Source organism: Mytilus edulis, chromosome 7, assembly GCF_963676685.1.
Source record: "Mytilus edulis chromosome 7, xbMytEdul2.2, whole genome shotgun sequence".
NCBI classification, from domain to species: domain Eukaryota; kingdom Metazoa; phylum Mollusca; class Bivalvia; order Mytilida; family Mytilidae; genus Mytilus; species Mytilus edulis.
The window spans coordinates 48,289,234-48,315,270 of NC_092350.1; the positions used below are offsets into that span (position 1 = coordinate 48,289,234).

The 26,037-nt window shown below is 30.8% G+C and overlaps 1 protein-coding gene across 1 annotated transcript in view; it reads left to right on the forward strand.

The window, feature by feature from the left end:
• Positions 1-907: 907 nt before the first annotated feature.
• Positions 908-26,037, forward strand: part of LOC139481666 (teneurin-3-like) — a 29,678-nt gene continuing 4,548 nt past the window's right edge. The window contains exons 1-7 of the mRNA XM_071265120.1: positions 908-1,041; positions 17,833-18,087; positions 20,917-21,012; positions 21,834-21,929; positions 23,239-23,334; positions 24,366-24,461; positions 25,386-25,481. Of these exons, the coding sequence (XP_071121221.1) occupies positions 975-1,041; positions 17,833-18,087; positions 20,917-21,012; positions 21,834-21,929; positions 23,239-23,334; positions 24,366-24,461; positions 25,386-25,481 (802 nt within the window). The 5' untranslated portion in view covers positions 908-974. The remainder of the gene's footprint in view (positions 1,042-17,832; positions 18,088-20,916; positions 21,013-21,833; positions 21,930-23,238; positions 23,335-24,365; positions 24,462-25,385; positions 25,482-26,037) is intronic.

Here is a 26,037-nt window from a genome sequence, read left to right on the forward strand (position 1 = left end):
TTTGATTAGGGACTTTTCTTTTTTAATTTTCCAAGGTGTTAACTATTTTGGGGGATTTTAATTTTCAATATACAACAGGAACATCTAAAAACCCTTGAAATTCAAAGCTTAACTTTACAAAAAATCATTTTTTCTTAAGTGTATTTATATTTTTAGAAAAAATCCTAAAAAATCAAAGGCAGATTATTATACTAAATTTAACATGTTTGATAGTAAAATTGGTGTTTTTAATTGAATCTTAACCAATGCTACCATTTCAATGTATTTTAAAGATAGAAACGAGACATGTGACCAACAAATGTTATATTAAAATTAGAAAGAACATTGACCTATAGTTTTTTTGGAAGATTAAAATAAAATATGAAAAGTTTTGTCTCTCCAGACAAGGTACCTATATATTGTAATATATGATATGTTCATGTTTTTGTACTTGGAAAAGGTAGACATTTCATGCTATACGTAGATTAAGAAAAAGAAAATCAGTAAGGCAACATTGCCAAATACATGTATGTCCAATTATTGTTTGTGGGTTTAGATCTAAGTGCCGCTCCATGGTGTATATCCCATATTTTCATTTATCCATAATATAGGAAGAAGGGTTTATATATCAATGTCTCTTCCGTGGTGCTAGCGGTCTAAAAATTCAAAAGCTTAATAAAAGATAAAGCTATAATACATTATGTCTGATGAGTAACAGCATTATGTTTCATTATGAAATATTTTAAACAATTCGTGATCATTTGATATAAATATAAGACTTTAAAAAGTAGCCATATCGCTTATTTTAAATTGAATTTGTCTTTAGCGAATTGACCAGTGTTGTAAATGTAAAATCCATAGTTAACACAGCTTTAACGGTGTTTGAATTTAACGTGTGATAAAATTGTATTTTAAAGAAAAATTAACATATACAACTGCTGTTAACCAGTTGAGTACATTGGTATTGGAAATGTAAAGTGAAAATGTTTCAGTAGATGTATTTTGAAGCTATGAATACCTGCTGGATATACGCTGTTTTACTTTATGCATTGCATTATCTCGGTGAGTAAAACTTATACAAAAAAAACCAAAATAATAGATAAATTTAACAATCAAAACTTAATAAGCGCACAATTGTTAAAATAGATAATCAAAGAAAGTAAAGATAAATAAAATAATAAATATACACATAAATTCTGTAAAGCATGTGAGACAGTTTTTAATATTCTTAGAGTGATTATTGTATCTTAAACTTTTGGGAGGAGTTTTAGCTTTAATTTGAGCTTGTTTTTTAAATATTAGTTATTACGTGTTTGTTTAATATATCCTAGTGTATGGTAAATACTACTGAGAGAACGGTATTATCGGAAACCATAGACTGCGCTGCCAGGGTGGGAGTATATAAAAGAGTACTATGATAATATGAGACAAAGGTTTTTTGGTGTCATTTTTAAAAAGTTTCAAATAAATATAGTTGACAAGAAACGGGTTATTTGCTCGTTTATGATTTATCAAAGAATTTGAAATTTACACATAATTAACTTTCGAATTTATGGAAACGGTCAGTCATGCATAAGCATGGACAGAATCTTATGGCGACAGTTTGATAGTTTGTTTCTAGTATGAACAAGGTCATGAAAATATCAAATTAGGATCACGTGATATATGTGACCTTCAAAATTATACCTATAAGCAGGTTTATACTAAACATGAGCAAGACAACAGTTGCTACAAATAAAGCATGATTCACTAACGATTCTGGATCCCGAGCACCTGAGATTCATCCTGTGTTTTCATGGACTAAAATTGATTCCGGTTTAGTAGCAAATTGAAAGATGAGTTCCCTTGCTTGATTGAAATAATACGTGTACAGTTAGAATATATTGAAAAATAAAAGAAGTTTATTCAGTATTGAGTCAATAGTTCGAATGTCAATGACTACGCTACTAAAAAACAAATATTTATAAGATAGGTATCAAGGTGGTAATTCTAGATAGCTTTGCTTGATTGGAATAATTAATACTCAACGGAAACGTTTATGCGATTATAACATTAAAACAAATTGTTATTTGAATATCCGTAACCATAAACTACCAATGATATGCCCTCAATTCAAAATGAATCACAAAAGTATAAACAAAAGTGTATAATCATGATATGTAAGTCCGATTCCGAGAAACTTTTCTTCAAATCTATTGAGACTTTGTATTTTGGTAGGTAGTGTAGAATTTAATAATGCTTTTAAGCGATGTTCTTTTAATGTTTATCAGTACATTTTGTTCTGTTAGTCAATAATTTAACATGCCAAGCAATCCAAACATACATTAGGTACTTTAAACAAAAACGCCACGTTACCTGATTTAGAACAATAAATGATAGAAATACGAATAAAGTCAACATCGAATTTAGGTTATCATAAGTAGTTCACATTTCCTCCTGGGTGAAGTTTTGGAATTTGTGTCAAATGTTCGGACTCCTTGGTGTTTCTCCATACAATACAATGTAAAATATTTTGCCCCATAACACCCATTTATTTTTTCATATAAGACTTAATAGCTCATGAAAGGTCATTTACCAAAATTTTAGAAGATTCTTAATTTTCTTTCTTTTGTTTTGAGACCTAATAATGCCAATGCAAATATAAGGTAAAAATCCGAGTCAGCCTTTTTCCGCCATATTTTAAATCTCAAATATCTCGAAAAGAAAGTCCATTACCTATCAATATTTTTAGCTCATTTTTATCCTTAATTGATGCTCTACCAGCTTATAGTATCAATTTCAACTTCTTAATTCATTAATTTTCACCTAACCTCACCTAAGTACATTATTAATTCTTTTTTTTTATTTGACAAGCTTCTTCTCATTTCAATACATACTATTTATATTGGAAAATAGCTTACGTGGAAGAAAACAATTAGTACGACATATAATGAACATATTTTATGGTATTCTTAAAATATTAACATGTTAAAACCAATTTTAATGTACAAGATCTGCTTTCTAGAGAACATGATTTAAATTTACCCGATATACAAGCTACACACAAGTACAAAAGTAAAATGTTTGCCATTGAGCTTCTCAAATTGACATCATTCGCACACAGGTTCACACCACGGCCTGTAAATAATGGTTTCTATCCTATGTTGGACTATCTACCGGATTTGTTATAACATGAGCAACACGACGGGTGACACATGTGACGCAGGATCTGCTTACCCTTCAGGAGCACCTGAGATCACCTCGGTTCTTTAGTTTTCTATGTTGTGTAATGTGTACTATTGTTTTACTGTTTGTCTTTTTCATTTTAAGCCATGACGTTGTCAATTTATTTTCGATTTATGAGTTTGACTGTCCCTCTGGTATCTTGCGTCCCTTTTTTAGTATATATGTCTTGACAGAGGCATGACACGTGAATAATAATGAAGCAAGTGATTAAATATATATTTTCTGTACATAAACTTTCGTTTTAATGACATTACATAGAAACAGCCCTGATTTCCTACATTAGGTGCACGATTATGCTTAAAGTTTTTAAAGACTGGTAAAATTAAATAATATATCAATGACTATACACAGCAGCCTCATTTATTTCCCTTTCTGACGATTTTAACATCTGTTAAGTTTATCTAATTTAAAGTCTTTAAAATGAAGACACAAAATTTGTTCAACGAGCACGGAATATATTGACTATATATGTTGCACTTTGTAAAAACAGCTGTTTCAAAAACTACGCCCCTTGTGTGGTGAAATCAAACATTTTTTTTGTTTAACTTCTAATATGATCTCTATACTTCATCTGTAAGAAACACATATTTAAAATCCTACCAGTTTACATACACATGGATAGCGACCAAATTGGATTCTGAAGATGATTCAAAGTAATCAAGAGAGGTGGTTGAACAGAATTTAAAATCTTAGAAATTCACGTTATAATAACCTTGCAAATATGCCTCACAGCCCTATGTTTTAACAAAACCAAAATACTGGTGCATATAAACTTTACAGTTTAGTATATGATCATTATATATCTTTCACTCCCAGTTGTTAGTGGAGTTCGTGTTGTTTCTTATTTCTTATTTATAATTGTTGATGGAAATGTCCTGATGGATTTTTTTAGTCTTTGTTTGCTCCTTGGTTTTGCTTGTTTTTGTCTTTAACGACACGTTATAGTTTAAGCCGTGAAAAGAGTTCCTTGTAATATGCTTTGTCTATATTCACAAAAGGGCATGTTTCTTCAAATTCTCTTTCCATCGATCTCGACATTTTTGACTCTTTTGGCTCCTGTAGCTCTGTCTTTAGTTTATTTTTATACTGGTTTTTGTTTGTTATTTGTGTTATTGTCGTCTTTTCTTTATTGAAATTGCCCGGCGGTAGAGTCTTTTTGTGCTAGTGCGGCGTAAAGCAATCTCTAACCAACCAATCAATCTTTTTTGGCTTGTCTTTTTACTTCGCTTTGACGTGTGAGTTTACCCTTAGACATATTAATTCTTTCAGTTTTTTTTTTAAATTAACAAATACATTCTCATCCTTATTTCTGGCATAGTGATTTATCATTTTTGTTTTGAATTACACTTATTTATCTATCTAAAATACTCAAAAATATCTAGTTATGCATGAACTATCTTTTGGAATCATATGCATGTTTTGGAGTTTACTATTTATATTTTTTTTATTAGATTATTTGAATGAAGCATAGATGTTTCACATCTTTTTTTTGCACACAGTATATTTTAGGTTTAACCTGATCATAAAATATAGACTTCTTGCATTCATTTACATTTTCCAATGTGTTTGTTTGCGTGATGTTTAAAAGTTGTCGTATTAGGCAAGACAGTATTGACGATGGTCTGTATCAGTACCGATAAAAATATTATCTTTTTACAAATTATGAGTGCAGTCTCTGCTTTTCATGATCATACTTTTGTATCTGGAATTTACATACTATAAATAGTTAGTTTTAATAAATAACGATGGTCTGATTCATAATCGCCGATATTCACAGGCTATAATTGAACTTTCAGCTTTTACGTATGTTATGGTCGATGCCTCTGCTGGTGGACTATTAGTCCCCGAGGGTATCACCACCCCTGTAGCCAGTACTTCGGTACTGGCATGAAAATACGGATTTTTTGTGTTATTAAATTTTACTGTTACAAAATGATAGAAATTATTATAAATTAAGGAATGTATCTCCCTCATGCAAAGCTCTGATTCCTTTCATGGATTTGGCTATACTTTTTGGACCTTTTGGATTATAGCTCTTCATCTTTTATATAAGCTTTGGATTTCAAATATTTTGGCCACGAGCATCACTGAAGAGACATGTATTGTTGAAATGCGCGTCTGGTGCAAGAAAATTGGTACCGTTAATTTTATTACTACCACTGGGTCGATGCCTCTGCTGGTGGACTATTAGTCCCCGAGGGTATCACCACCCCAGTAGCCAGTACTTCGGTACTGGCATGAAAATACGGATTTTTTGTGTTATTAAATTTTACTGTTACAAAATGATAGAAATTATTATAAATTAAGGAATGTATCTCCCTCATGCAAAGCTCTGATTACTTTCATGGATTTGGCTATACTTTTTGGACCTTTTGGATTATAGCTCTTCATCTTTTATATAAGCTTTGGATTTCAAATATTTTGGCCACGAGCATCACTGAAGAGACATGTATTGTCGAAATGCGCATCTGGTGCAAGAAAATTGGTACCGTTAATTTTATTACTACCACTGGGTCGATGCCTCTGCTGGTGGACGATTAGTCCCCCAAGGGTATCACCACCCCAGTAGCCTGTACTTCGGTACTAGCATGAAAATACGGATTTTTTGTGTTATTAAATTTTACTGTTACAAAATGATAGAAATTATTATAAATTAAGGAATGTATCTCCCTCATGCAAAGCTCTGATTCCTTTCATGGATTTGGCTATACTTTTTGGACCTTTTGGATTATAGCTCTTCATCTTTTATATAAGCTTTGGATTTCAAATATTTTGGCTACGAGCATCACTGAAGAGACATGTATTGTCGAAATGCGCATCTGGTGCAAGAAAATTGGTACCGTTAATTTTATTATAAAGTTTTGTTTGGATATATTTCCTGATAATTTATTACATAGATTTTTTTGAAGTGTTCTAATAGATTTCGGATGAATTTGTTATAGATCGCCTGAATGTGCAGATTATAAAACAAAATATTGCATTTGAAAAGACAAATGAAATCACAACACGCACTTACAAATAAATCACATCAACAAAAAAAACCCTACCATAATGAATTGCATGTGAAGATCGTTATCCGTAAAAATGACGAAAGGACACGATATTATGCATATCATTCACCATTATATAGTTGAATATTAAGTGTTGCATTACTTTTTTTTTTATTTTAGAGGAGTACAGGAAGTTTGCAATATTAATTAATTAGGAAACTATCTGCTTAAAATCTAATTAACGACGATACCAAATTCAAAGAAAAATCCGAAACGGAAAGTCCTTTATGAAATGAAAAATCAAAAAAACAAACTAATGGACAATAACTGTCATATTATTGCCTGGGTACAACCATACAAGCATTTCCTTATGTATTTAAATGAAAATTCGTCACTGACAATCAAAGTACACTGTTTAATTACCGCAACTTGACTGTTCGTGTTGCTCTCCACCTATTGCAGTTTATTAAAAATTCTGACCAAATTGTGATCTGCTTTAATAAAAAATTGTTCAACTGGTCAGCAATTTGACCAAACTGCTGTAGAAAACAACAGCCAAGTCTTAAAAGTGCGGGGTGATATGATAATAACACATTCTTACAATCTTATAAGACTTTAACTCCACTTTAATGTTGCAGTGAAAACTAAATCTAACAGTTTGTATTTCGCACAACTTTTTGGAATTTTTGATACGCAATGCTCTTCAACTTTCTACTTGTTTGGCTTTATCACAATTTTGATCTGAGCGTCACTGATGAGTCTTATGTAGACGAAACGCGTGTCTGGCGTATTAAATTTAATCCTGGTACCTTTGATAACCAATTGTGTAGATATTTCATAGTCATTACCATGATAAAGGTGAACTGTTGTAATTTTGAATTGCTATGAAAATGTCATAACTAAGATACTAAGTATTGAAGATGGTCTGAATCAGTGTCATCGATATTAAAATATTATCCTTTAAAAAATTATCAGTGCAGTTTCTGCATTTGGTACTTTTGAATCTTGAATTTGCATAGTTTAAAGTTTGTTTTGATAGATAACGATGGTCGGATTTAGAGTCACCGATATAACTTGTAATGATCGCCGAGTTTGTTTTAACTTTGTTTGTTTATGTTTGTTTTCAAAGATTTCCTGGTATTTTTTTAATAGATTGCCTGGGAGTTTTTTAAAAGATTTCTTTAAAGTTTTGAAAAGATTATGCATGTGTAATTCTATAACACGATATTGCATTTTGTAATGACTAATTTAAATTGCGGGCTTTTAATTGATATGGAAAAGAATGAATATCGTGCTTCATTTAATCGCACAAATCACAACACGCAATTGCAAAAATAACCATTAGCAAATGATTTGTATATAATGTACATGTTATCCGTAAAAGAGATCGAGATCATGACATGCAGCAGCTATTAAGTAGGACATTTCTATTTTTATACTTTTTTGGAGTACGGAGAGTTCACAATGTTTATTAATTAACTTATTGCTAATCTATGTATACTCCTTTAAAATTATAAATTTACCGTGTAAATAATTCGCATTGAAATTCTAGCGTATTCATTTGCTATATACTTTCAAAACAATACTGCTGTTTTCTAAACAGTTTTCAACGGTATCTTAAATATGCAAACGATTTTAAACAAGATACCATAACCATGGGAACACTTAGACATTTCGACAATAATTTTTCTTGAAACATTTAAAAAACAAAAGACAAATGAATATTTTATCCAATGAAGTAACCGTATTGAAAAAAATACATCAGATTAAGATATACTTTTTATAGATATAGAAGTATGAGTGCCAATGCAACAACTCTTCATTCAAGTGACACTTCATAAAAGATAATTATTATAAGTAAAGGTACGGCCTTCAACATGGAGCTTTGACTCAAACCGAACAGCAAGCTATAAAGGCCCCCAAAAATTACTAGTGTAAAACCATTCAAACGTGAAAACCTACGGTATAATCTATATAAAAACGAAAAACAAAAACATTTATGAACCACATAAATGACGACAACCGCTGAACATCAGATTCCTGACTTAGAACAGGTGCATGCAATTGCAGCGGGAATAAACGTTTTAATGAAACCTTACCTTCTCCCTTTTCTGAAACAATATTATAACATCACAACATAGAAAGACACACTATTAAAAATCATTTGGAATGACTTAGTGTTATCAAAACACGTAGTAACGCAAATTTACACACAATGGTGAACAATTTGATCTGTGATACAATGTAAACACATAGTTTATAAAAAAAGGGTTGATTAAAGTAAAAGTATAAAACCGCTGTGAAATGTTAAACAATTTTAGAAAAACAAGTATGACAAAATACGTCATATTATAAACAGGTAAAGGAAAATTCTTCTTCTATCTATATAATCTTCCGTTTAGTAATACCAACAAATTTCTTGTATGTCAATAAAACTAATCCAAAACTTGGTACATGTTGGATGAATATCAACAATAAAATTATGCAATTAGTGCCCGACAAAACTGTTTGTTCTTCATGTAAAGGTGCCGAAACAGTATTAAAAGAGAAAGAAAGTAAGTTTGATGTTCATAGTGCGAAGAAGTGAAAATTTGTAAAAATTCAAAACAATCAAAAATGGAATATTGACCAGGTACATGTTAACATAAATAACAAAACATGCATTTCAAATAGTCTCAACAGGTCAATTTAACAAGAACGTACGATTTGAGAGTACTCGCTGTTAAGTGAGAGGTTTAGAGCTATAAAACCAGGTTTAATCCACCATTTTCTACATTTGAAAATGCCTGTACCGTCAGGAATATGACAGTTCTTTTGATTTTGCCATGTGATTATGGACTTTCGAATTTGACTTAAATCAACTAAAACACATCCCAGGGATTTAGTATTTTCGTCATGAACAGTCAAAGAAGACATGACTTGTGCAATACCAAAAATATATTTATCGACAATGAGTAGTATATTGGAGTTTACCCTCTATAATTAAAATTAACGTGTGTGTGTCTCTATACATCCCCTTTGAAAAGAATACAGATTTTGGTATGTTTTAATTTGCTAATGACAAAATCGATATTAGTGCCAATGTAAACTATATATAAAGATCTAATTACAACATTGGTAAGATAATACACTTTTAACTCACCACGCAATACTGAAAGTTTCTTAACCCTAACAGTTTACTAAAGTATATGGATATCCAAGCGGTCTGCAACAATATACCGTAGCACTTGAAATAGTGCAACTTATTGTTGTTTAATGGTTTAATGCATGTAACCATATGAAACCGATAATACATTTTGTAAGTTATGCATATCCACTGAGATAAGCAATACAATGAATTTAACTAACCATTTGTTATTTCTTTACAGTTTAAAATTCCATAAAACTCATTTCAAATGTTATACCAAGGAAAAATGTCAATAAATAATGTAAAGATAACATAACTTTAAATAAACAAAACCTCAGATACAAAAAAACGCACATCATAAATGTCATGCGTCCGAAGCCCTTTTCTAGAGTTACGTTACCTTAATCATCAGAAAAGCTCAAATCCTTATATTTAAAAGCTAAGGATGCATACGAACCGAAACCGTGGAGGAGATATAAACCAAAAAGGACATGAATATATATATAACACAAATGTAAACACATTTCTTGCATGCTTCCCCAAAAACCAACAGGATTGAAATTTTGGAAAACAAACTAGTAAATGATTGGAACTACAAATATGCATTCATGACATTTTCAAATGCACAGATATCCCAAACGTATTCCACCAGAAAAGAAAAAAAAAAAAAACGATTTGAAGATCATAATTATAACATTTTGCTTGCATCGATTATAATTAAGGGATATTTTGGTAGTAAGCACACATCTAATGTTACACTCACTGGTACAACTATGAATGGTGATTTTGATATGAGGCTATAGTTTTGAGGAAAATGTAAGTGCATAACAAGTCAGTTTTTTTTATGTATAAAAAAATAAAATAAAAATAAGAAATTACAATTTGGTAGACTTAGAATGATTAGTTTTCGATTTAAAACTACCAAATGTTAAATACATGTTACATAAACTATGTTTGTTTTAATCTGTTTCAATTTAGATTGAACAACAAATTTCTGATATATTTTTATGTATAATTAATATATTCATTAATCAATCTCTCTAATATTTGTAATGGAATATAACAATAATTGTATTGACACGAATGGTTGATTAAGATTAATAATTGAAAGAGATTATCAATGAAAAGAGAAACATATCGATTGTAAGAAAACTTTCTTTCAAAATAAACATTTGTGTTCTAAGTTCAATATAATTAGTACATTTACTTGAAATTATTTGGGGTAGACAAATACCATAAACACAATAGTCATACTATTAAGCAAGTAATTTGGTCTAAAAAAATTGTAAGATATATACATGTAAGTGCGCAATTACAGTACTTGTGACTTCATGTTCTTAATGAATTTCATACATCTAGTACGAATGGTATAAAACAAACACAGAATTTGTATGTCAATAGGCTTTCAATTCCAATCAAGAGCATAGGCACGAACGCAGATACGAACCCGATTCAGGCGCTACAACAGAGACACGCAAACACAAAATTGAATAGAAAATCATGTTTATTCTTGATATGACATAAACAAATCTGGTCTCATTAAATACGAGTAATTAAAATGCTAAGATGACATGTGTTTAAATTTTTCTGAATGTATTTACTCAATGTCTCAAGAATATATCACGAAGTAAAATTACTACGTTAAAGACGTTATAAAACTTAAATTGATGCATCGTATATTGATGATGAACACAGTCTAGGTAGTATTGTACCGATATCCCAATTTCAGACGAAGTATGAATACATTATGATGTACGTCTGGTATGTTCACGGGTTTTTCGATGGCGAACATCTGTTGTAAAGTTGTCAAATGTTTAGATGTTTAGATAAATATTTACTTTTATGTATGCTTTTCTCCTTCAATCCAAACAAACAACCAGGGGTAACATTTACTTGAATGAACCAGCGAGTATAGCATTAATTTTTAAAATATGTAGTGGTTCATTTAGTCACGGCATAAATGAAATTAGAAGGAGAAGTGCAATACTGTTATTTAATCAGAGCGAAAATGTTTCTCATACAAAAATAAACAATATATATAAATATACATATACATATTATGCATAAACATGACTTTTGTACATTTTCACAACAAGATGATAATAAATGCAAAACATAAAACTATAATAAAATTACACATAATACAAAAGCTTGGTCTAGGAAGGGGTCAAATAAGCCATATACAGATATTGAAGTTCTAAGTCTAAAACATGTAACATACGCATTGAAAAAAATAGACGTCTATGCAACATGTCAACATGTCAAGTTTTAAATCGCCCTTCTTAAAGAAAATTATGATATGAACAAATTTAACAGTTATTTCAAGTACGTGTAATCAGCAGTAAAGTTCTCTTAATGACTTATCTAGTTAAAAGATGAGATTCAAAGTAAACAATGATATGGAAAACATTAAAAGAACGTACAAATAAAATTTAAAAAAAAGTATTCCTGATTACATGTAAGGTTGATAGCGCCGTAGACACGACATTTTGTTTTCAAAAGTATATAAAAAGTCAATGAATATACATAAATGTTCTTTATAATTGACTAGATACAAAGACTAGCAGTCATGTTTATATTGAACAGAAGAAAATAGGTGCATCATATTCATTGAAATGACTCTTATATCGTGTATTGACGGAGATAACTATATCATCATGTGCACACTCTATTGTTTTAATCGAAAAAGCTACATTTCGAAATCACTACTAGAGGCGACTATTAGACAAACGATTCTTTTCCAATCATTTTTAAAAAGTTGTTATAATTTTTTGTAACATATAGGCATTGCCAGCTTTTTGGAATGTGACAATTGCATATGCATCTGAAAGCATCGACATTAATTTGCTTGATTAGATAATTAATTTATTCTGCCACCACCCGAGTGCGTTGATTAATTAAAGAACCTTATCAATATTAAATCCATGTAAGGTTTGTATATCATGTAACAATCATGGTTTATGATTGCACCGCAATGCACATGACTTTAATGTAAACTCATACAATATCGATAAAACGTCAATTACAATACATAATTGTATATTGGTAGACACCCGTGTGATCACAGACAATTTAATTAGATTATCATGTTAATTTTTATAATTAAATTTACAGACATTGCCAAGTATTGTCAAGTATGGTTAGTACATGTGGTAATTGCTAATGTAGGAATAAGTCGTAAGGTATTCTATATTGCACCAAATCAATATTGCTTTTCTTTTCAGATCGTTTATTTTTCATTTTGTTGCGTTTTGGTCGTGTATGTCCGGATTTTTCAGCAAGTGCTATAAGGGAAACGGAAGAATTGACAAAAATTCGAAGCAAATCGAACTAAATGATAACGAACGTCACTTTGAGTGAAAGCTACTTTTACAATACACAATGTCACATGTTTTAATAATACCCTGTAGCTTGCGAAACCACACACACAAAGGGTTTTGGTAATTCAGTTAATTATATTTAACATTTACGCGATATCGCATTGTAGTTATTTGTTTTTCACTGTCAGTATTTTTTTCGGGAGGTTTGACTAATCGGCACTCGTATCTCTTCTAATTATTAATATTAGGTCACATGTTAGACGTAAACATACTTTGTACAAATCATACATCAATGTTCTCTTCATATGTGGGTTTGAAAGTCTGTTAGACCTATTCAATGTTATTTTCCGTCTTACATTGTACCTCTTGGCTAACCACGTGCATGATTTACGTGATTTTTGTTTCATAATTGACGTTAAAAGTTTGAACAAACTTAGAATATATAATCTATTTAAGAACAGTTTTGAAACTTAGACATCTTGTACAATTGTCATGTCATTTCACACAAAGAAGGACTTTTGTCAAATTTCGATGTGAAGAGATACCATTAAGAATTGAAACGGGGATGTTTGACTGTGATGATTGTAAATACATTATAGAAGCCCATATTATTTGATCGTGTCCAGTATATGACGAATTTATGAAAAAGAACTATTTAATGAAGTGTTTTCGTTTACAGATATTAATAAATTTCGTTGCTGTGTCAAAGCATGTTATCTTATTTCAATTAGACGCAGAAATGTTTTATATTGTAAAAAAAAGTATTTTATAAACTTTTTTTTTAATAGACACAAATTTTCTATGTTGATTCAATGTAATAATCTCTTGTAATAATCTTACAGAATGACTCTTTTTTTTTAAGCCTGTATATCTTAATATTTTAACACTAATTTTAATGTTGTATTGAATATGTTATTGAGCATGTTGAAAGATAAAAGATTTCACAAAAAAATGTGGAATAATTGAATGAATTTATTTCAATTTACGTGTCATTGACTTAAAAACTATACCATCTTTAAATATCCTAGAACTTTACGATGATATTTCACAACAATACAAATTAATTGCTAAATACTTATCCTCAGTAAAACAACGCTCTATCACATTTTCTCTCTTTTTGAAACTTAAGAATTTCAATACCCATATTTCGATGTTTGCGTTTGCCTGTTGGTAAAACCTGATCTAAGTGGCACATTGAAATTATTTGTGTTTGTATATTGAAAATGTAAAGTGAGTGGGTAGATCATTAGCAATAATTTAATTCTAGAAATCTCTTCGATATTTTTCCCCTTTAAAAAGTAATTCTTAAGATTTGCTGATCTCAATTTTTAAACGGATCAGTTGTGTTTTCTCTTATTTTGTTAGAAACTATAAAACGTTTGCTCAATAGACATATTGTCTTCGGGATGTATATCAGTGGTCATTTAGAGTTAGTTTGTGAGAAAACAGCAATGATTGCTTTTTGGGCGCACCTACTCAGTATTGTTCAACTTTTCAAATACTTTGGTAAGTAAAGCAAACTGTTACATAAATATAAGAAGATGTGGTATGATTGCAAAAGAGAAAACTATCCACTAAAGACCACAATTCTGTTAGTTTTATCTTTGCACATTTGATCAGCGTATTATGCTGACCCATCATGATTCTGAACTTTGATATTTATTGATTTTGTCAAATCAAGAAGACAACCATATGACTTCTTGTTATGGGGAAAACGTGTGTTGTGTTAGCTTTATGATTTTATTTTGGAGATGGAATATTTCTTTTCAACTGTAGGGCGTATTTTAGAATTTTAAACACGTTTGTATTTTGAAACGAATATTTATTTCCGTCCGTTATTGGTTCGTCCTACGTCTCTTTCATTCCCCCAATATAAGAAAAATATAAATGGAAGCAAAGATCAAACAAATACAAAGATAAGAGTTGTCCACCAATTTATAATTAATTCATTTTGTCTATTGTTTTAATTTATAAAAGATAATTTTTCCAAGTGTATGCGATACGATTGTCGCTATATTTGATATTAAAATGTTATATTCATTAAGTCTGGACATGTTCAATAAGTTTTTATAGGAAAAACGACAGTATTAAACAGAAAACTTAAGCATATCATTGAGGTAAAATAATGGTTATGTGTTTGTCCAAACGATTTTAATATTACGTATCATATAGGAAGAGTAAAGTGATATATATATATATATATCAAATTGTAATATGGTATTTACTCTGTTATCGGGAGATACAATCTTGATTTTGCTTTCCCTGTTAAACGAAAGTGACTATCTATTTAGGCAGTCATATTAAAATATATTGTTCGTCAAACCAAGTAAAGGTTAAAATGCATGTCTTGTTGTATTCGTTATCTGTTGATGTGGTGTTTAAGAATATTTCGTTTCGCTGAAAGATTTATAGACTCTTCGTAAAGATCCATAAATTAGAAGTCACGTTCGGTTAACATGTGGACTCATTACCACTGGACTAGTATATATTTGTTTAGGGGCCAGCTGAAGGACGCCTCCGGGTGCGGGAATTTCTCGCTACATTGAAGACCTGTTGGTGACCCTCTAGATCTGCTGTTGTTTTTTATTTGGTCGGGTTGTTGTCTCTTTGACACATTCCCCATTTCCATTCTCAATTTTAATAGAATATAGAGTCTATTTTGCGTGAGTCTCATGCTCCTTTGATTTATACGAACCAATACATTTGCCTTTTGAAATGTTTGGTTGTCGGCTGTTTCAATGATGAAAGTCCTAACTATTCAACATACCCTCTTGTTTTCCTACCTGCATGTCCAGTATTTAAAGCAGGTATAGCATTCTGCTTATGTTCTAGAAATCGATAGATTAAAAGAAAACCCATTTAAGTGTCGAGGGAATAACTGAACGAGTAAGACTGGGAGTTGTGAGTGTTTAATTGAACGAATATTGTTTGAGATCTATCTTAAAGTTTGTATTCTAGAAATAAGTTCATCAGCATTTCAAAATGAAAAACATTATTGTAAATCTGTTTTATTACCTTATTCAAGTGAAAGCCGTTTCAGTATAACTACGAATAAGTGCAGTGGATGAATTACATTACGATAATAAGACAACAAAACAAGATAATGCCCTTGTCGGCTTTCAAACTGTAATGCAGTTGATATCTATCCAGGGTCAATGATTGAACAATCATCGCATTAAACAAATTAAAACGACAGATGAAACTTTAAATGTATTGTTCATAGTACAAGTTCGTTCTATTGATCAATATTCTAAATGAACTTCGGCATTTTCCCGATATCGACATGGAAATTAGTTAAATGAAGTACACAGTTTCATAATTATGAACTTCAAATATAATTACAAAAAAGAGTAATAGATTATTAATTTATATATATTCATTTGTTTAGTTTGGAACCGGAATTAGTATGACAGAGAATAAGGGACAAATACAAAGATCGATTATCAATATCAAATGGATATTTCTTGCAAAACAAATATTTATCTAACGAATTTCTTCTATTCTAACACAGTATGTCAACATTTTATGGGATTTTGCAGAAGAAGAACAAAATAGTTAAGAACAAACAAATACAATGTACCTGTGTTTTTTTTTCTTTGACAAATTAAATCACAGAATATTGGAATAAATTGCAATGAGCATTACAATAAGAATGTACATAGCTTCCGATGTTTTGATCCCGAAACGAAGTAAACCTTGACCTACTAATCTTAATGTATGCACTTATTGATTAAACTCAAACATAAGCATATATCTTGATAACTTACTGATTTTTGGATAAGTATGCATTCCAACTGTGTCGATATGGTGTGATGAAAAAGAAATCACTTGAAGGAGAATTTATTTGACAATTCTCACGTTTTTAAAAATGAATGCATTATTTTAAACATATATTAAAAGTGGTAATCTATAATTGCCAATAAAACAACTATCCAACAGAATACAGAAGGTTTATAGTTATGTAAGCAACTAGTGTCAAAGTCCAATCAAAACCGATACCAGATATTTGGCTGTAAATGGCATAAAAAAACACAAAAAAAAACAACATTTCAGATGTAACCAGTAAAAGTGTCTTAGACGTACATATAAAAACTATGATAATTATAATTTAACTGAACAGTTTATGAATATGGTGCGTCTGAAGTTACACTCCTGATATAATATGTCAAAGATAAATTAGCTGACTGCTATTATCGTATTATCATCATTCATGTGTTATGTCCTTTCCCTTTCTACGTTAGAATGACCAATTGAAAAAATATGTTGTTTTAAATAATTATAAAAATCTTATTCGCCAAGGGTTACCATTCTTTAACTGCAATGTTTTAGTTTAAAATTCATACCAGAATTACTGAAAGTAAAAAAAAAACCAATAAGGTTTCGATATTTGCCACTTTTAAATATGTTTTAAATATTTTATTTTGACGTCAACTACAATAGAGTGGAAGTATAATCGATCATTTATTTTTATAATGCAACTGTTACATCACTCATCACTCCTGCATGAATACACCTTATCTGGTGCAGGGAAATTGGTACCGTTAATGTTATTATCACTATACGGAAATCTGTCTGGTTGACCCGAGAATCTTTCTCGCTTTAACTATTGACGTCATACAACAATCACTTTTCAAATGTGGCGTCAGATATTTTGTATTTCGACGACAAAATTTTACGGGAACCTTTGTGATGTCCAGTAATGGCGGACTGATAACGATACGGTGTATACGTTTAACTAATATGTGCAGATTGAAAAAAATAATGCAAATTGTACCTATTATACTGGAAACACTTACAAATGAACTCCTACATAAATAAGCCACATTTTAAAAATGATTTGATTTATTTACGTAGGATACTACATATATCTATTCTAATTTGACAAATCTAATTGCTCATGTGTCCTGTTTCTTTAGTAGAGTTAGATTTAGACTTTTCAAACTATCGTTTAGATTAGTTGGAAAATCAACGTAGATTGTTTAGTATAACTTAGCATTATTCTGTACACTTCGGAAAAAAAGCAAAACGTACCCTTGATCATAAGGATTCACAAAAGTAGTAAATAAAATTGCTAAATGACTTTTCCAGAAATGAACACCTTGTAATTTGTATTTGGTCAACTCAGGTTTTCCCATACAACTTGAACCACACTTTTCAATTCAAAGTTCTTATGTATGTACTTTTTTTGCAGGTTTTGCTTCATCGGAACTTGTCATTTGGTATAAAGCTCCTCTGATTGGTTCATATACCGCAAATGACGTCCTGGTCAAAACGAAAGCAAGATCAAAAGTAGAATGTTCTGCGCAGTGTTCTAAGTACCCAGGTTGTTCCTCTTTTGAATATGTCATATTGACTAAGACATGCAGTATATTGGTAGTTTCCGAACAAAGTTTCCCGCTAGTAAACAACAGTGATATTTGTTATTACCTTCCAACCAATCCTGCAAGTGAGTATGTTTAACATTTGTGAGGATAACTACAGATGAATTTCATTTTATCATGCATAGTTTAGAGAAATTTATATTCAATTAATCACCACAAAAGGACAAAACCGGAATATTTCAAATACCCTTAGGCTAGTGTTTGATTTCTAGTCTCACACGAAATGTGACCTAGTTAGATTTAATTGAAAACGTATCCGAGATTGTCTTAAATGTCAAGGTTATGCATATATACCGATGATCGATTTTTCCCATCTTTGTTCCATGATTAATTTAATTCATGCTTTAAGATGGATGTAACACTGAAAGCAGGATCTGCTTCACTTCTGAAGCAATTGACATTTCCACGGTTTGTAATGGGATTCATGTTGCTCAGTTTTTAGTTTTTTATTTTGTAAAATAGTATAATAAAATAAATTTTATCTTAGGGATAAACCATATATGAACTGTATGCTTACTTCTTGTAGTCTTTGGATTATGTGGTCATAATATTACTGTTTCATTCACGTATACTACATGTTACTATTTTTTATTTAAATGAAAACTATGCTCATTTATAGTAAAAATTATTGGGGTACAAAAGATCTAGAAAAGCAATCAGATGCAGTACTAGTTGTTGTTTTTGTTTGTTTCATACGAAAAATTTTATTACACAGTTTATTACTTTTCACTCTCTGACAACATGTACACATATTGTGTCAATCTCGTACATAAGGCCTGATTTAAAAAATGAAATGACAGCTTCCTTTTTTCTCATACAAAAATTTTCTAAAATAACTGTGAAGATGTTTACATAGTATAACTATTGTTCTGATAATGTTATACATAAATTGAAGATTGTTATTTTGATGAATAACTAATTCATCTGGAATTATAGTTGTTTGTTTATCTTTTCGATTGCATATTAAAAAAAAAATTCGTATATTAAATTCTTTAGAGCGAAATAAAGGAAGTGTGCCATATATGATTGGTTTGTACTTTTAAAACAAATTTTCTTAAGAAGTCCGTCCGACAACACAAAGACGATGTTTCTAAAAATATTTGTTCATTAAAACAGTACAATGTCTTCTTAAATTGCTTCTTTACATTGTTTAACATATGTTTTCTTAATCTGAACAATGCTTTCAGAATGTAAGCGTATTAGTTGAAAAATGAATTGATATAGTGATAGTACGATTGATTTTATAATCAATTCAGTTCAAGTTCAAGTTAAAACTCTTTCCAACACACACAGAGATTAAAAAAGAATTCAAGAGTATTATATAGAGATTAATACATTGCCTTTTCAATATGGGATCAGGAATTATTAACCTTCATTTTAGCCTAAGACTAAGGTTATGGGCTGATATAAATGAAGGATCATATCAGGGCCGATATAAAAAAGGACATGTATTAATCTTTTTATTATACACTTCGACAAGTTGTTTTTACGATAATACCTTACAACTCTTTGGCTGTTCTCGTTTCTTTACCATGAAGTATGCTCACTACATTTTCGTACGTTTTAAGTTAAAAAAACAAATTACATGGCAAATATGTATCTTAAATAACAAAATATAAAGCTAAAAGGTACATATTGTATAAGAAGAAAGATGAAAATAACAGCAATGTGATTAGTAAGTTTTTGAGCGTGTGTCAAATATATTTTGAGCTAAATTTAATACGGCTGTGTTCACAAAGCAACATAAAGACGTCAAATATAGACATAATATATTTTATTACACAGCATTCACAGGTCATCTCCCTTACAACACATTAAGAAAATAAACATTACTTAAATTTTAGGTCGAAACAAAATAGAAAAGTAGTTAGTAATATACGTCTTGTTTTAAAGACACATTTACTTCATACACCTTAATAACATCTACAATATATATTTTACGTATATCTGATTCACTTTGTTTTACTCTATAAATTTTGAACTTCTTAATCTCAGAAAAATGAGAAAAAGAAGGTATTATATAAATAATGCTTCAAAATTACTTTTCCCTTGGCTTTTTATAGTTTGTCCATTTTATTTGATGCTTATTTATGCGAATCTTATTTGTTAGCTATGTGTACGAATATTTGTATGCTAATGTGAACTTGTCTTAGAATAGCCCTTTTATGTATATATGTTATAGTGGGTTGTTAAAGCTTTTTAAGCTGACACTGGTTGTCAAAGGGAGGCACACAATACCCAAGTGACATTCAAATAAGTCATACCTCTGATGATACCATAGACTGAATGAAAGTATTGTTTGATTGAAGTTCACTACTAATATTTTATATTACTACCTGTTACAATAATTATCATAATAAGCTATACATTTGCGTACACGTATATAGAACAGGATACATTACAGCGTTCATGAAGACATCAGTAATCACACACAAAAAAATCCAACTTACGACTTAAGTTGATCGTAAGTTATGACAAATTCAGTTTTCTATGACATATTAAGTATATTCATGACTGGATGGTATATACTAATTGATAAAATAAAGTATTGGTTGTTTTTTTACACACAATTTTAGTTCTATAGTACATTAAAATACATAATAAAAAAGTAATGGTACAGGTTAGATAATTTAGAACTTATATATATATATATATAATTACAATAATTTTTTCCCCAAAATATTTATTCTGTCATAAGAACCTTGAAACAATGACCTATATACTAGAGCTTGTAACGTACTGTTTTGGTCTCTTATTGTCTTTTGGTGATTTTTTTCATGTTTTGAAATGTTGTTCCAAAAATTTCGTGACTAAACAACATACATGTCAGTATCAAGAGAATTACTCCTACAAGTTTAAACATTTTAAAGGAGCAAAATTTTCTTTATATTCAGCTAATCCTTGTTATGCAGTTTTTTGTGGTGTTGGTACTTGCTCGAATGGAATGTGCTCTTGTCCTAGTGATTATTATGGAGTCAGCTGTGAAAACTGTAAGTATGTTATTTTATTGTACATAGTTATGATATAGGTTATATGACATGCTATAATATACATTCACGCTAATCGTATAAATAAATAAGGTGCAACACTTCTTTAGCTACAGAGTTAAACGGGCGTTCCAATTTTATTAGTTTTATAATGTAGCTATAATCGAAAAGAATAAAAAAGACACGCCTGTCCTAAGTCAGGAGCCTCTGGCCTTTGTTAGTCTTGTATGATTTTTAATTTTATATTCTTGTGTAAAACTCGGAGTTAATTATGACGTTCATTAGCACTGAACTAGTATACACATTATTTAGGATTGGCTGAGGACGCCTCTGGGTGCAAGAGTTTCTCACTGCATTGAAGACCCATTGTTGGCTTTCGGCAGAAGTTTGCTCTGTGGTCGGGTTGTTGTCTCTTTGACACATTCCCCATTTCCATTCACAGTTTTATATGCTCAGATTAAGACATTTTGCATACTAAACATATATACGTAAAGATCTGATACTAATCCTGAAAGCTTATTCAAGTATTTTGTGACTTTTTTTTTAAGATAATGAATTAATATAACAAGGAATACAATGAAGAGTGAATTGAAGTTTAACGGATAAAATTCTTATACATGAGCATTCACCCAACATTAAAAACATAATGTCAAAAATTTAGTGTCGGTGTCATTTTTTAGTTTTTCAAATTAGGAGAACATAAAATACTTAAAAAAATTGCAGGCCAACTTTTCATACCTTTCTATGGGAATATTACCTTCCAAAATGCATACAATAATAATATCTATACACATTGAGTCGCAAAATTTTAATTTATTGCACAGATGATCCATGTTACAGTGTAAACTGTGGTGTTGGTACCTGCTCCGGCGGAACATGTTCCTGTCCCAGTGGTTACTCGGGTGATAGTTGTCAAACTTGTAAGTACCAATCCTTGTTTACATTAGAGAAAAATATTTCTGATTCTCCAAATTTAAAATATTATCTTTTATTTTTTGAAAATTGACTTGCAAAAGAAGAAATACGGACTCGTCGACCTGTTTTAGAATTCCCTAAATGTGCAAACATCATGACTAATCGAATTTGATATTACCAATTGAACTCGGCTTCATATCTTGACTTACATCTAGAAATTGACAATGAGGGTCGGTTGAAAACAAAACTTTACGACAAAAGAGATGATTTCAGCTTTCCAATTGTGAACTTTGCATTTCTGGGTGGCAACATTCCAGCGGCACCTGCAAACAGGGTATATATCTCCCAATTGATACGATATTCCCGTGCTTGCATTTCCTATCATGATTTTCTTGATAGAGGGTTACTGCTCACAAGGAAGCTATTAAACCAAGAGTTCCAAATGGGGAAGTTGAAATCATCCCTTCGTAAATTTTACAGACGCCATCACGAGTTAGTTGACCGTTATTGAATAACCGTTTCACAAATGATATCGGATATGTTCCTTACGTCGTAACTACAATCCCCTTCCCTTTCATGAATGTGACCTACCGAATTAGACTATTTACCGGATTTGTAATCACATAGGCAACACGATGGGTGCCGCATGTGGAGCAGGATCTGCTTACCCTTCCGGAGCACCTGAGATCACCCCTAGTTTTTGGTGGGGTTCGTGTTGTTTATTCTTTAGTTTTCTATGTTGTGTCATGTGTACTATTGTTTTCCGCCTGTAAACTTAAAACGACGCCTGTTGATGGCCAGGAATTGGAATATTTATAAAATGACGCCTGGAAGAAATATAATTCCAGGCGTAAAAAAATTTCATTTTTAGCCATGGCGTTGTCAGTTTGTTTTGGCTTTATGAGTTTGACTGTCCCTTTGGTATCTTTCGTCCCTCTTTTCCTGATCGATGAGTGTTTACTGGATAATTGGAGAAATTCAAATGACTAAATATTAAATAGCCCGGTCACACTTTTAGATACAATAGGTCAATCTTATTCCATAAACGTTTATGTTCATTTGTGAAATCAAAATTTCCCTCGGCCAACAAATTAATATAAATTCCACTCAGTAATTGTTATGAAACATATACGTGTACAAGTTTATAATTAAACATGACGTTTAGGCACCAAATTCAACTTAAAAAAAAGAACATTCCTGACTCATTAAGTTTTCGAATGGGTGATAGCATATTTAAGATTTTTTGTTTTTACCATGGTTAACACATTAAAAACGATTACAATAGCATTGATGATAATGATGTATTTCATATAGATGATCCATGTCACAATATAAACTGTGGTGTTGGTACCTGTTCTGGTGGAACATGCTCCTGTCCAGGAGGATATTCTGGAAGTATTTGCCAAACTTGTAAGTATGTCGCAAATGTTCAATCATGAAAAAGAAGTGCTTTTAGAAAAGTTTAGTGGAGCCAACAAAACAAAGAAAGGACAAGACTAGTATGATTATTGTGTTTCTCCTTTTCCTTTCTGCAAACTGAATGTGAAACAATTAAGATAAAAGATATGGAATGCAAACCTTGAATTGTAATGCTTTCAAATATTCTAAACAAAAACTATGTATGCTCTAGTAGACGAATTTGTAATATGAAACACACAAGGATACAGATCTAAAACCTAACCAAGAAATCATAAAGGCTTGTAAATGCTTTTTACAAAAATCTTGAATTAATATTAGGAGAGGATTATCTTAGAGTGAGTTAAAATATTAAAAGCCCAATGCCTTGAATATAAATTAGAAAGTCAAACAATTAAGCATCGATAGTCTGGTTAATATCAAAGTGAATGTCTCAAATAAAATTATACGTTTTAAATTAAAATCAGGAATCTGTATTTTATTATTTTTCAACAATGTATAAAATAAAATAAACCATGCAGTGTTCTGAACCTTGTACCAAATTTTCTTTTTATACATAGTTGAGATGGGCCTGACTATTAACGAATATTGATCCGAGCAGATTGTTTTATTACACATTTTCTACGATAGATAACATTAAAAAATATGCCAGCATTGAGAAAAATCTTCCATTGTGTGGCAATATCTAACTTTGTTTAATATATATTAGTGTCATTAATAGTGTGGTCGTAAATTAGCAGCACATTAGTACGTCCTAACCAGTGACGACTCCAAAACAGATATTAACAATCGGATCACCAGCAGTGATGGTGATAAAAGGCTGAAAATACATTTTGTTAAATATGATTTGTCTAAAAATCAGCCCAACGATGTTAGATTTGTAAATTTGCGTATATATGCGTATATCTGTATATATGTATAGATGCTTTAATTTCATTTCGTTTTGTGGGAATATTACATTGCTACTTGCTGTACACTAATATTATGAATACACACTATGTTGCAAAATTTAATTTATTGCACAGATGATCAATGTTACAGTGTAAGCTGTGGTGTTGGTACCTGCTCCGATGGAACATGTTCCTGCCCAGGTGGTTACTCTGGAGGTAGTTGTCAAACTTGTAAGTATCGATCCTTTTATACATTTTAAGTTATGGTTTTTAACGTGCCTTATTAGAATTTAAAAGTAATCAAAACAATTGTTCTGTTTACAAAGTTTATTTTTTACATTTTGCCTTGACTCGTCATATAGTAGCTGCAAAGATTCCTTGACGTGCAAACAGCATGGCACGACGGATTTTTACATTTTCTTTTTGATCGCGTATGGCTGCGTATATATTTATATCTGACATAGTCAGAAGGAAAGATTGTTTACGGTAGAATGGGTAAAGTCAAAATAAAAACATTTCAAAACCCTCAGTCATTCTTTTTGTCGTTTAGGTCATGCTTATTCAATAAATAAAAATATTTATATGATTAATCTAATATTTTATATTGACGTCCTTCGGCCACCAAGTGCTAATATACTCAGTCAAAATTATGACATGTATGATACAAATAATAATATAAACGGTACCAATCTTACTGCAACATATGTGCATATCGGCAGTTAATGTATCTACAGTGATGTTTGAGGCCAAACGTTTTAAAAATCCATCACCTTATACAAACGTCTAAGAGCTAATCCACTCAAATTACTAAAACATTTTTTTGTAAAAGTAAAGCTGAAACCGGAAATGAACAAGAGCGTTGCATGCTGGAAATACATGTACATCATTTGAAAATGATTTCTTAGATTAAATAGCAATGGAAACATTATCCGTATTTTCATGCCAGTACAGAAGTTCTGACTACTGGGCTGCCGACACTATTGGGACTTACATTCTTCATTTGAAAGTGGAATTTTGCTAATAAATTCAAACTCTAGTCTGACTATCTGCTGACTGATTATTTGTCTAATCTGAAAGCAGACTTATGTTGTGAAGTACATTAGTTGTGAAGTACATTAGACTATGATAACTGCGAAAGTATTTTATTTCATACAGATGATCCATGTTACAATATAAACTGTGGTGTTGGTACCTGTTCTGGTGGAACCTGCAACTGTCCAGGTGGATACTCCGGAAGTATTTGTCAAACATGTAAGTTTTATCGCAAATGTTCAATCATGAAAAATAAGTGTTTTCCTATACATCAATATAAATGTAAAGTTTTGTGAATATGAGACCAAACTTATACCCTCCTTGAAAACACACTTAAAAACACAACCCCCCCCCAAAAAAAAAACACCGCATATTTTCCGAGATTTAAGCCTATCGCATATCTACAATCTATAACCTGTACCTGCCCAGGAGGATACTTAGAAAGTGTTTGCCAAATATGTTAGTCTATCGTACATTTTCAGTCACGTAATAGAAGTGTTTTTCTACACATCTATACATGAATATTAATAAAAGGTTTTGTGAATATGAGTCATCAACACAATTAGCACTTTCAACAGTTTTACCCCTTAAAATGCTAACAATTGTACATTGTAATTATTCTGTAGTTCAAGTGCAGTGGTGAATGATTCAATGTTCTTGTAGTAATGTAATAGTTCATGAACAATTGACCTAGACTCTGTAATTTGAAGGTTATTTTCAAATGGCAAAAATATGATATATTGGCTCTCAAGAATGACAATTTTATTATGTAGAA